This window comes from Rhinolophus hipposideros (genome assembly GCF_964194185.1).
Source record: "Rhinolophus hipposideros genome assembly, chromosome: 17".
In the NCBI taxonomy this organism is placed as follows: Eukaryota; Metazoa; Chordata; class Mammalia; order Chiroptera; family Rhinolophidae; genus Rhinolophus; species Rhinolophus hipposideros.
Genome location: NC_138063.1, coordinates 15,962,329 through 15,975,786, shown reverse-complemented (window position 1 = coordinate 15,975,786; position 13,458 = coordinate 15,962,329). Strand labels below are relative to the sequence as shown.

At 37.1% G+C, this 13,458-nt stretch overlaps 1 protein-coding gene across 8 annotated transcripts in view; it reads right to left on the bottom strand.

Moving 5' to 3' along the window:
- Window positions 1-13,458, bottom strand: part of CCDC68 (coiled-coil domain containing 68) — a 218,982-nt gene that overhangs the window by 26,580 nt on the left and 178,944 nt on the right. For 2 of the 8 annotated variants that reach the window (XM_081078109.1, XM_081078107.1), the window contains exons 2-4: window positions 4,263-4,358; window positions 1,485-1,609; window positions 297-383 (exon numbers count right to left, since the gene is read on the bottom strand). In XM_081078109.1, the coding sequence (XP_080934235.1) occupies window positions 297-383; window positions 1,485-1,601 (204 nt within the window). In that variant the 5' untranslated portion in view covers window positions 1,602-1,609; window positions 4,263-4,358. Of the gene's footprint in view, window positions 1-296; window positions 384-1,484; window positions 1,614-4,262; window positions 4,359-11,517; window positions 11,610-12,081; window positions 12,257-13,458 lie in introns of all 8 variants that reach the window. The other 6 variants (XM_081078103.1, XM_081078110.1, XM_081078106.1 and 3 more) reach the window with 5 other exon arrangements.

The window sequence follows — 13,458 nt, the reverse complement described above, 5'->3', positions numbered from 1 at the left end:
GTATCTTGGCTGGGCCGACATCTTCCCATATACTTTAGAAAAGTAAGCCCAGTTTAAAATATTCAAGTAAGGTCTGGTCATTCCAATCTGATCCTACTAATGACATCTGTGGTTAAATATTTCATACATATGCCCATTAACATCTTTAGATAATGACAAAATATTTCATACTCATCGTTCAAAGCTTCCAAGAATAATTTAATAATTATCAAAAAAAGTTACTTAAATACAGTCTGTATGGCTTTGTGTTTATTTACTGAAGAAATAAAAGTGGTACATTTTGATAAGTTAATTACCTTTGCATCTCGTGGGTGCTTTATACTGTTATGTCCTGTTTCATCTTTAAACATTTGATTTCGGATCTTTTCCAGAGTAGTACGAATCTAGAAGAAAAAAATATATTATTTTTTTAAAGGCATTTAATGCCAAATAATTTTTTTCTCTATACCAGCAGTAGTGCACTGAATTTATCTAGAAAATAGTACATATATATTGATCTCAGACTTAAATAATTACCATCAACCTAACTTGCATTTAGGCTAATATTGTCTGGATTGTAGAAAATGAGCATTTGGTCTTTATAACTCTTTCTCAGTCAAACCTAAAATATAACCTAAGTGAATATTATACTACAAAATAATTACTATTTAGTAATTAGTATCTAATTCTATTTAGTTCTATTTTTTCTATATAGTAATTTAGCACTAATTTACTATTTAGTAATTACTATAATACAATTACTGTTTAGTAATCACTACAAAATAATCACTATCTAGTAATTACTACAAAATAATTACTACCTAGTAATTACTAGAGAATACTTTCTATTTAGTAATTACTATAGAATAATTACTAAGTGGAAATCATACAAATTTATGCATAAAATATAAGTCCCATGCCTTTGTGACCTATGGAATTACAAGACACTCTAAGATGAATCCATAGATCTGAATGTTACAAAGTACCCATGTCCAAATTTTTCCATCTGTTCTGAGAAACAGTTCATAAGAATATATGTTTTTCTCAGCCATTATCATTGGGTTCTTATAGAATTTCAGCTTTTTAATGAAGGAATATGCTTACACGTAGTCATTGGCAATAGCGACCCTGAACTGTAAGAAGGAACAAGAGAAGGAGAGACACTCAGCAGGAAATGCAAACATCTACTAGGGAACACAGCACCAACTCATGAAATAACTGAGAAATGATATAAAACAGTAGGAAGTGCAGTGGTGAATAGTATGGGACAAATTAAGTCCTGACAGGTGTTTCAAACTCTCCTTGCCCATTATTCAATTTTACTGCAAGCGTCGGAACAGGGGTTCATATCCTCAAGAGAAAATGCTCAACATGTGTTTAAATGTCAGCTATCAAGATTATTCTTTGCCAAACAAGGTCTATGGAGGGAGAAACAAAGTCCACCAATCTATACTAGATTTTACTTCTAAAAAATCATACTAACGTGATGTGTGGCACCCACATACCGTTTTCACATATTCGGTTTCTTCAATAATGTGAGCTGATGTGGACTCATACAAGGCAGAATTATCTTCTGTCTTACCCCTTGGGGGAACTTCTGTGGTCACGGTTATTGTTGCCATCGTGAACTCTGTCTTTAGGAAAACACAAATCTGTTAGACAACACTAACTTCTTTGATGATATGATTATAGGGTTTGTAAATTGAAAGAAGCTCTGTACTAGCACTCTAATCCAATACTGTACAGTAGAAAATATTATAAATGATTGACATCTATATATATCCATAAATCCAGGAATTAATTTAATGTAAAAATAATGCCAGCTAAAACAATTATTGATTAGAAACTTAAAAATTATCTGAGAAGGAAATATGGAAAATATTTTTTCCCCCTCCCAGAAAATTTTTCTTTTCATCCCACATTATATTAGACTGTAAAACCTCAAGACTAAGGACTATGTCACTTTCGCCTTTATATTCCAGCACATTGTAAGTGCTTAGTAAATTTCTGTGGAACTAAGATAATTATAATAAAATCATCTCTATATCACTTACATACATACATATACATGCATGTAGATCACTTTATATTTAAGACAGACCTTTAATATAGTGCATTTTATTTAACTCTCAATAGCCTATAAAGACCATTTACTGAAACTTATTTGTAATAGTAAAAGATTGGGAAAGTCCAAATGCCTCCAAAAAGTAGACTGGTTGAATAAACCACCTACTGTTATGGACTCTTCTTAAGGATGTATTGTTCAATGAAAAAGCACAGTGCAGAAAAGGACATATTGTATCATAATTGCTATAAGAAGGGAGGAATGGATGAAAGGGGACAATCTGTGATATATAGTTTTGACATTGAACAATGTAATTATTTTACCTAATTATAAAATAAAACTAAATTAAAATGGAAAAAATGAAATCCTCCAAAATAAGAAATAAATATCTGTATATCAAGTTGGTAGGATATCCACATGAATTATTTGAAGTGACTTTAAAACACACATCAGGAACTATTTATCCCAGTGTACTATGTCCTAAGGACAAAAAGAATAGCAAAATCACCTTAAACTACACTTACTAATAGTATTGTTAATGGAAACATCGGTATGGCTATTTTGAAATTATTATATGTGTGTTAGCACACACGTATCTGCACTCACCCAATGAATGCATGATAAAGCTGAGAACTCATTGTCTTAACGTCATTAAGAACAAGATTTTTGGCATAAGAGGAAAATATATACAAATTAGAACCAAAAATGTTGCATAAAAACCTTATAGTCTGGACTAAAATTATGAGTGTAATGATTTGTTTTCCTTTAAAATGTATATTCTAGATCTATCCATTAATAAATAGCAATTAATATTCTTAGTGTCTAGACTGTGGTCTCAGTATACCATTTTCTACTAAAAAGAAACTAGGCTTCTTGATTGATTTAGATCTGGGGAAGGAAATGTATAAAGCAAAACTGAGATATGTTATCATATCAGAAAGCAAAAAAGTAATCAAATACTACCTGAATAACACGTTAAAACCAACCTGAAGAGAAATAACTGTGAGGGGTTGAAAATATATTGAAATTTATGATGATAGGAGAAAAACCACCACCATCACCACCCCCCCCCTCCACCAATCCTCATGGTCCAACTCAATGGAGACAGGCCACCATTATACTAAATATTAGCCCTAAAAAGGGGTAAGGGGAACACCAACAAGCATTTGTCTTGCCTTTCCTGTATGAACTGTATTTCATGGTGACCAAATAATTGATGAGGGAATTTTTTCAAAAGAATTCTTGCTAATAAATCCAAAGGGATTGATACAATTAAAAAACCTACATTTTTCAACCCTTTATGAAGTAATGGATCTAAGCAACAGTTTATCAATTGGTGCTAAAAACATTAGGTGAGAGCTTAATGAAGTATGCATTCACCAGAAGAACTTTACTAATCGGTCTTGACACAAGTCAAAAAGAGACAACCAGATATTTTGTCCTCTGGATATGGCACAATCACAAGTAGAAAGCATCACCTATGAAGTACGATTTTTTTTTTTTAAGTAGGCTTGAATCTAATCAAGCCTCTGTCTGAAAAAGAGGATGATGTTTAATGACTCTACAGAGTAAAGGTTGCAATCAGCCAAATCCAGATTTATGTGAAATTTTATGGGACAAATAACTAGCTCCTTCCACAAATCAATTCTATGAAGAAAGATAGGAAGAAGAGAAGAAAAACTGCCATAAATTAAGAGTCTTAAGAGACACATGACCTAATGCAATATATGAATCTTCTTTGGCTCCTGATTCAAATAAACCAGCTATACAAAGACATTTTTGAGACAACTAGGGAAACATTAATACTGCCTGGGTAATAGATGAGGTGAAAGAATAACAGTAATTTTGCTAGGTATGATAGCGAAATTATGACATTCTTTAAATAAAGATCTTGTCTGTTAGTCATATATAGTGAATTATTTGCAGGTGAAATAATATTGCATTTGGAATGGCTTTAAAATACTCTAATAAAGAGGAGCAATGGGGTGGGGTAAACATGAAAGAAGTTTGGGCAAAATTCAGGGAATTGTTAAAACTGGGCGAGGGCACATGGGGTTCATTATACTTCTTCACTTATTTTGTTTCGGTGTGAAATTTCCATAAGAAGTAGTAAAGTTCTAATAATACATAAATAAAATAAAAAGCCTTGCGAGAGAGTGTTGTTAATCTCATTTTACTGATAAGGAAGAGAAGACTCCCATAGGTGATGTTTACTTACCCAAGATCACAGTAAAACTAACAGAGCTGAGACTGAAACCTGTGACTTTAGGACACGGAGTTCAAGGGTATTTCCATCACATTAAGGCTGGCTTCTCTAGTGAGAAAAAAACAACAGAAATATTTAAAATTTAGCAATGATCCATGGTGTTAAAACACACAAAGAATTTTTTCATATTTACTTCGTATTTACTGGCATCACTTTAAAACTAGATAGCTTCTGGGGATAACTAACTCAGAGTTTTGCATTTATCCTTTAATCTTCGAGGAAGTTGACAGAGTATGCCAAGAATTTTCCATTTTATTATAAATCCTCTTAGACAGCCACTAAGGCTTCTATTGGTTTCGGCTGAAGTTGATTTGGCAGCCGCAGCTCTGCAAGTCTGTTTCTACAGAATGCCGAGTGGAAGTACTTCTGTTACTGGGTCTTCTGAGGTCTCTTCTGGATTAAGCTCTTGTTCCAAAACAACATTTAAATGCTCAGAGTAAAACAAACACCCATAGAGACAATCAGCAATGTGTTTGGAAACCAGAGCGGGGTGGTCAGGCTAGAGTGGTGGTCAGCAAACCATGGCCCAGGAGCCCAAGCTGGCTTCCTATCTGTTTGGACAGCCCATGATCTAAGAAGAATAGCTCTTAACATTCTTTTTAACTATTCACATAAACAAACAAACAAACAAAAAAACAAACAAAAAAACAACCAAAAAACATTTCGTGACACCTGAAAATTATATGAAGTTTAAGTTCAATTTCCATAAATGAATTTTTACTCTAACCATGGCCATTCATTTACGTAGTGTCTATGCTGCTTTGGCACGACAACAGCAGAGCTGAGTAGCTGTGACAGAGAAAACAAGTGGCAAGCAATGTCTAAAATATTTACTATGTGGTCCCTTATAGAAAACATTTGCTCTCCTGGGTTAGGGTGTGACGGGGGTTGGAAGCAAAACCAGTGGGAAAGCAAGAAATCAATTTGGTCTGAGTTGTGTTTTGTTCCCCAGTTCAGTCTCCCTTAAGGTATAGTCTCATTTGATTGATTTACCTTCTTTTTTCTTTTTAGCATGTTACACATTGTGTAACTTAACAAACAATAAGAGGCATCTATCTCAGCACAGGAAGTAATTACTCTTGAGAATGGATCCCACTGCGTTCTCAGTCTTTCACAATTTGAAAATCTCATTGGGACTCTGTTGTACTCCTGAAAATACTGGGGGTGCCAAAAAAAAATGTATACACCTGACTTGTATTCGTCTTTTGTTATCAATATATATTGAGTATTACAAATATAATACAGTTTTTTCCTTTCTTAAAATGTGTATATATTTTTTGGCACCCTCTGTATATTTTCTTACGTGTCTTTTATTCTTAATATCAAGAAATGCTGCTCCTTAATCACTGCTATTTCTCAAAACAGTCTACCCGCTCCACTCAGCAATGGGCCATCTTAAAGAAATTCCATAAAATCTTAGGCTAGACTTACATATCTGTAAAATAGGGGTGGTGACACCTAGAGTTGTAAAATATAAGGGTTTTTTTTTTTTTTTAATCCTTGGTGGCAGAAGGCACTCAGTGGACAGTAACTATTAATATTGTTGCTGTTATTATTTTATATTATTAATAACCACAGAAGATAAGCAGCCCATAGCAGAGTTCATGCCTATCTGGTTGTAAAGTATATTCATACGAAATCAAATTCCATTTCTCTCCTTGGTTCAGAAAACTTTTACAACCACAGTCCTTGATTTGTATAAAGAAACCCAAGGGGAACTTCAGCTAGCAAAGTCCAAATCGCCATATGGCATTGCTATCCTGGGGAAAATCCATCTTAGCATTTTATTTCTGCCAGAAGTAGATTAGGCAGATAAATTTTTCAAAACAAAACACAATCAGTTAATTAAAGTGAGAAAAGAATTTTATTTGTTTTATACTAGAGTGGTTTGAAGACAGCTTACAAGTGGCATCACTCCAAGAGGTGTTATTTCCTAGTTCCGGGCTTTTCAAGCAGGGCTCCCAGGGGAATGGGAGGTGCTGAGCAGATAGGTCTTTGCCATCTCAGCTTGAACCAAAGCAGCTCTGTTTTATTCAGTCACACACTGAATTTTTCCATGAGACTAATAGCGAAGAAAGAATAGTCTACATATCAAAGGTTTGGAGCTAGACAACCTAGATTCATGGCTTGACTCTGCCACTTAGTAGCTGTGTGACCTTGGGTAAGTTCCTTAACCTCTCTGTGCCCCAGTTTCCTTATCACTAAAATTCAGATATTAATATAAATTATTAATTATTAATAAGATAAATAATAAACCACATGGAATTGTGAGTTAACATCTGTCAAGCACTTATAACAGTGCCTAGCACATGATAAATGATTTGCATGTTTGTCAAATGAGTAAATAAAATATGAAATCGTTCTCCATAATCACTGCTGACAAGCAGTCTGAGTGATAGAGATGAACCAGGTAATATTTTAAACAGTCTACAGATTGATTTGGGCTATAAAAGAAAATCTGCTTTGGGGGATTTTAAGACTAGCAAATCCATGGTATGGGTTCTTTCTTAAGAATGCATCAATAATTCATCAACGTGCCCAAATGATTATGCTAACATCTAAGGAATAGTTTACAGTTTACAAAGCAATTCTTACACATTACTGTGAATTGTGATAAACCAATACATCTCTGGGCACCCAGAATAATGTAACTAAACCTACTTCTCTGTTTAATGACAAAAGAATGGCTGAACCATCATTATACAATAAACACATATAAGGTGCTGTTATGGGTTTATCCCCTCTCCCATTCATATGTTGAAGTCTTAACCCCCAATACCTCAAAATGTGACCTTATTTAGAAATAGGATCCCTACAGATTAGTTAAAATGAGGCCATACCTGAGTAGGGTAGACCCCAATTCCATAGGACTGATGTCTTTATAAAAAGGGGAATTTTAGACACAGACATGCATATGGGGAGAACGCCTTATAAAGTGGGAGGCAGTAATCCAGGTGATCCCTCTACAAGCCAAGGAACGCCAAAAATTGCCAGGAAACCACCAGAAGCTAGAACGTGAGCAGCATGGAATGAATTATCCCTCAAAACCTTCAGAAGGAACCAACCATGCCGACACCTGGATTTTGGACTTCCAGCCTCCAGAACGGTGAGACGAGAAGTAACTGTGTTTAAGCCACCCTGTGGTACTTTGTCTTAGCAGCCTTAGGATACTAATTATAGGCACTGTTTATATTCTAGAGGTTCTAACCAAGTTGTTTCCTTCCTTTACTTAACCCTGATTCATTCATTCATATATTAAATATTTATTGAAAACAGCTACCTTAGGAGTCGTGGCCACAGAAGTGAACCAGAGACCCTTCCTTCATGGGACTTGCAGTACAGAGGGGGAGAAAGACATAAACAAAACAATAAATATACAGGGAACCTAGTGAGAGGTGGTGACAAATGTCATGAAGAAAAGCAGAGAAGGGTAACAGAATAACAGGAGGTGATGGGTAGTGAGAGGACAATCTGAGAAGGTGGCACTTAGGCAAAAGACTTGACTAACAGGAGCTGAAGCCTTGTGGCCATCCGGGAGAAGAGGATTCCATGCAAAGGGGAAAGCAACAGCAGAGGCTGAGATTTGCTTACAGTAGGAATGCAGGGTAGCCTACTTTTCTTTTTCTTTTAATGTAGGTAGCAGGGATTTTTTTGTTTTTTTAATAGCCTGGAACTTATGACCTCCAATTTGCCTAAGGAGCTGTCTCTTTAGCCACTTAAAGCAGGTCTTGCCCTGGCTGGTAAGGCTCCCTTAGGGTGAAAGGAAAGGCAGGATAAGGGAAGTCTGGGACGCTGTAAGATGCGACAAGGCGTGTGCACCTGATGCCAGGTCAACCCACAGAAGGGGTCATAAAGTTGACCGCACAGTGGTATGCTCAACTCATTTCTGTGGGTGCTGATTGAACAGCACCCACAGCACCCTGATCCATGGTGGACGCTTGGCATGGTTTGGCTGTCCACCATTTGAATCTCCTTCCTAGATATGTAATGTGGAATCACCATCTATATGAATCTTTGCAGGAAAGGTCCCTTCCGTCTTCTTCCTCCCTCCTTGGGCTGGGGCATAGGTACGACACCTAGACTCAGCCAACTGAGTGCTCCAACCTGGAAATGCCAGTAAGGGATTGACCGGCTATCAGGCTTGTGGAAGCAGGGGGCAGTGAAAACCCCGTATTGTTTTGGGAAGGGAAAGAGGCTGGCACCTGGCAGTGCTGTATGTCCAGCAGCAGGAACAGCAGTGGAGATACCTAGTGACCAGTGGCAATGCCAGAAGGACTCCATCTTGTTCCTCCTACAGCCTCATCTTTGCTGAGGTACCAGCACACTGGACTCTCCCATCTCCAAACTGAGTTTTCTCATCAATTCTGACTGTTGCTCCATTTTCTTCCAGTAAATTCCTTTTCTACTTCAGTTAGCCAGTCAATTACTCTGGTTTGCCACCAAGAGCTCTGACTGGTTTGGGCACAGTTTCTGAGTTCTCAGTTTCTCAGTTTTGAGCTAACAACATTGCACAGTGTTACATACTTCTTGGTCACTATTAGATAGAGCTTAGATAGTAGAAACTGAAAAAGTAAGTTATAATAAAAGTGCTTCAAGTATGTGAGGGGAGAAAGCTAACATATCTCCCACCAATCCTTGAAGAGACGGACCGTCTCCTGAATCTCAAAGAGCCCCCCCCCTTTGTTCTGCCGCTGCATTACACAGCACAATGGTGACATCCAGTGTTGGCTGGCTAAATGTCAGGTGACAGTGCAGTGTACCTGCAAGTGAGGCACAGTATTACCAGAAGACATGCATGTTAACCCTGAACCCACATAATAATAACACTGCTTTCAAGTCACGAGCGAAGATTTTTTTAAGCTGAAGTAATCGCATCATTTGTAAATGCTCCTCATTTGTATACACAGATATATTTATATCATAGCCAGTGCTATTGAATGCTCTTAGATATGACATAAAAGCAATTTAGTTTGGGGGGAAAAAAGGATTGAAATATTGGTACTAACACCATATACAAATATAGACTGATGACCAAGCACTTTGTCATTTACCAAAAAGTCACTTCCATGTATTGTCAAAAGGAATCATTATAACACACTGTGCTTAGTTATTACTTATATATCTATATCTATTACCTAGATCTATAATTTGTATCTATCTATAGCTGTGTATATAATGCAACCTAGTCATAAACAAGTGATAAGAAGTTTTTCAAGGTCATAAATTGACCTTATCGCCTGAATTCAGATAGATTGACTTCAAACCCAGGTGTATTTGTAATGAAATAATCTATACACAATTCATTGGTATAATTTGAAACTTTGAAAAAGCATAAGGTTTCACTCAGTGCCCAGTACAGCAACTAAACTACAAAGGGTGTAAATTATACGACTCCCTTTCTACTGGGGAAGAGTGGGGAGGAGGGCACAGGATCTGGTCCATGTCCCCACATGCAGGCTGGGGTATGCTGCCTTTAATAAACCCCACAAACAACTGAGGTGTCAGTGTTATTATTCCCATTTTACAGATGAGGAAATGAGGCTTGAAATAATTAAGCAAAGACATGACGTTAATGATGGTCATAGATCCCAACCCATGAGTCCGCGGCTATTTCCAACTTACCACTTTGCCTCCTGAGGCATTCTGAATGGATTTCTAAGTTCAGTGTCTTGGGCACAAGCTAGTTTTGCAATCAGAGTTTTCCAAGTTGTTTTCCAAACAACTCCTGCTGTGAGCTCCCAGGTGTGTCCATCAGAAGCCTGAGCAGATTGTGTTGTCTGAATAGATTTATTCCAGGAAGAGAGGTAGTATGACTTCCTGGCTTAAAAATGGGGGCTTCGTTGGTGCTGTTCACGAGACTCTGTTCTCCTTCCCACTAGCTGGGTGGCCCTGGGAACATTTTTAACTCCCCAGGCTTCAGCTTCCTCAACTGAAAAATTTAGATGACAGTATTAACTACCTCACAGAGTTCATGGGGATTAAAAGTACTCAATGGAGAATATGACCCGTAGTACACATTCAAAGAATATTAAATATTTATATGAGGACATTTGCTTATAGGACATCAGTTGAAAGTGTCAATGATAAACTCAGTTGTCTCCTCACCATTCCTATCCCTCCCCGCCCATCAGTCAATCATTCCTTTTGCTTTGACCTCAGTCGACTCAATGACTTGTCAGTGAAGAAAATATGAAAAGAAGCAGTTGTCAATGACATATATCTCAGCCACTTGTAACATTTATAGGAAAGGAGACCTTTTGGAAAATTTCTTGTATGGTTTGATAAAATGTTTTAAGAGTAAACTGCTCAGGCACTTACAAAATAGCTATAGTTTCCTAAACTCATCCTGGAATAGTTTAGCTTCAACCTAATTTATTTCATTTAAAAAATTATCCAGCAGGGGAGGGGGACCGACAATATCAAGTGTGGGTGAGGAGGTGGACCAGTGGAACTCCGGCCTATTGCTGGTGGAAATACAAATGTGCCACCATGTTGGGTAGTTTCCTGTAAAGTTAAGCACACACTGTACAACCTAACAGTCCCACTCCTAGGTATTTACCCAAGTGAAATGAAAGTTCATGTTCCATAAAACACGAATGCTTATGATTGCCAAACACTGGGGAAAATTCAAATATTCATCAACAGGTGCATTCTACTCATCAATACAAAAGAATGAACTACGGATACAAACAACAAGATGGATGAATCTCAAATGCGTTATGCTGAGTGAAATAGCCAAATCCGAAAGGCTACATACTCCATTTAGATGACATTCTAGAAAATGCGAAACTATGCAGAAAACAGATTAGTGGTTACCTGGGGCCAGGAGTGGGAGAGGGGCTAACTACAAAGGGGACACGGGACTTTTTTCAGTGGGGAGTGATGTATCTTGGTGCTGGCGGTTCCACGACTGTCACCATTTGTCAAAACTTCCAGAACTCTACACTAAAAAGAGTAAATTTACATACTCTTATTTTAAAAATGATAATCCAACAGTACCCAGAAAAAGCAGAAAAAGCAAAGTATTACTGAGATTTCAAAATCCAAGGACCTTCACTAACTTTATCAGAACCAACTGGAATCCACAGTTAGCTGGATTTTTCTCCATTCAAAGCATTGACTACCCCAACGCCACCCCAAAAGTGTAAATGGCAAAAAATAGCGATGGAATCAGGATTGTGAAAAAGGAGGTAACTGGGCTACTTACTGAAAAGTAGGTAGAACTGTTGCTGCTACAAGCATCGTCAATGAAGCCTGACATTCCACATGGTGACAGAGACAAGGGTACATCTTACACATCTTAAAAAAGTTAATCACACTTATTATTTACTAAGGTGGAAAAGTCGGAGGGAATATATAAAAAGTATGTAAGAATATTTGCAACAACAAAATTGAAATCTAATACATGAACCTAGAACGCCTTATCTCATCTACCCCTCCCTCCTAATCATCTCCATAACTGTTTTTATCTTTCACACTTGCCCATTTGCCAGTAGACTATCTGATCGGTGGCTACAAAGTCTATCAGGGTGGCCACTGCTTGAAGCAACCCTGACCCTGAGCTTCGCCACTGCGTCTGCCCACCCTACCATGCCAGGAAGATGACAGACCAGTCTGAGAGTATCATCCTATCAAAATCCAGGAGATGATCGAAAGACACAAGGGTGAGAAACAGCTTCGGTTGTGAATAAAAAACAAGTTCCTTATGCCACATCATGTTTCCATGAGTGATGAGTGAGTGAGCTCATCAAAATCATGAGGAGATACTTACAGTTCAATGCTGATGGAGCCTTCTTTCTGGGGAGCACATCCACTCCAATTTCAAAGTGCATGGAAGTGAGGAAGCAACTGGATTCTTGTAATTAGTATATGACTCTTGGGAGACATTTGGAATGAAATTGTCAGTGTATGACGAAAAATACACCTGTTCTAGAAATTTTTAAACCCTTACCAAGTTAAAAAAAGAGAATGATCAGTTCATCTGAACACAGATATCATCAAAACAGTAGTGTTCCCACCCAGGGGTTTTATATAATAAAAGCAAGTTGTTCTGATATTTTAAGCAGAAAAACTGAGCACAGTCAGCTTTGGAAATTATATTGTTTAACTTAGTCTCTCTTGTTTTCAAATTTTAGAAGTTTAAGGATAAAATCCTTTGCATTTTCAGTTGTCAATAAACTGAGACCTTCAAATTATGGGAATGCTCTTTTTTACCCCAATAGGAACTTGCAATTTTAGTAGTCACTTACAGGCATTCAGAGACACATTGTCTTCTCATTCGTTTCACAGAATCTACCAACATTTATGGAAGGGCTTCTACTCAACTAAAGAAATCTCCCTAAGGGGATCTTTAAACATAGGTTGTCAAGCGTAACCTCTTAAGAATTCATCTATCATATAGTAGTTGGCACAAAGCCAGGTAAATGGGGGTGTATAAGAAAACAGCTCTGATTGAACTGCTGTTCAAGATTCCTGATTCCTAAGAGAGGTACATGCAAAGTCAATGCTTTTGCAGTGTTAGAATGGGCTTTGTTCTCCAGACTACACACAGAAACCTAGTACTGCTTCACAGGAACTTCAATAATTTATGATTTTGGTCTAGCTCCAAATAAGGCCCCAGAGAAAAAAGGAGTGTCATTTCTTCCGTTATGGATTTTCTCTGATCTAAGAGATCAAACCAGTGCCTGACGTTGTAAATACAGAAACAGTTATATCGGTTTCATTCTTTAGCAGAGTCATAGAAAATACAGAATAATAAAAGTGAAAGCACATAAATCCAGATGCGCTCCCTTCTACGTTTTGGTTAAAGGCTACAGGTGATTCATGCTTTATGTTAAGTATTCCACTAAATTATTTTATTAAGAGGCACTTGTGTTTTTAGTACTTCAGTTATCACTGTTAGGTCAAACAATCACTCAAAATCCCCCCACTCTGAATGCACGTCATTTGCAAAAAATAAAATATAGCAAAGGAAAAGTATGCTCTTTACAAATATTAATGTCAAGAATTAAACACCTTCCAAGCCCAACCAAGAACACTAAATGACTGATGGTTCTTTTTATCGGCACAGTGTTTATTATTTACAATATTCATGGGAGTGTCTTGGAAAGATCACAGATATGTCACATTCAGGAAATATCAGTAATCC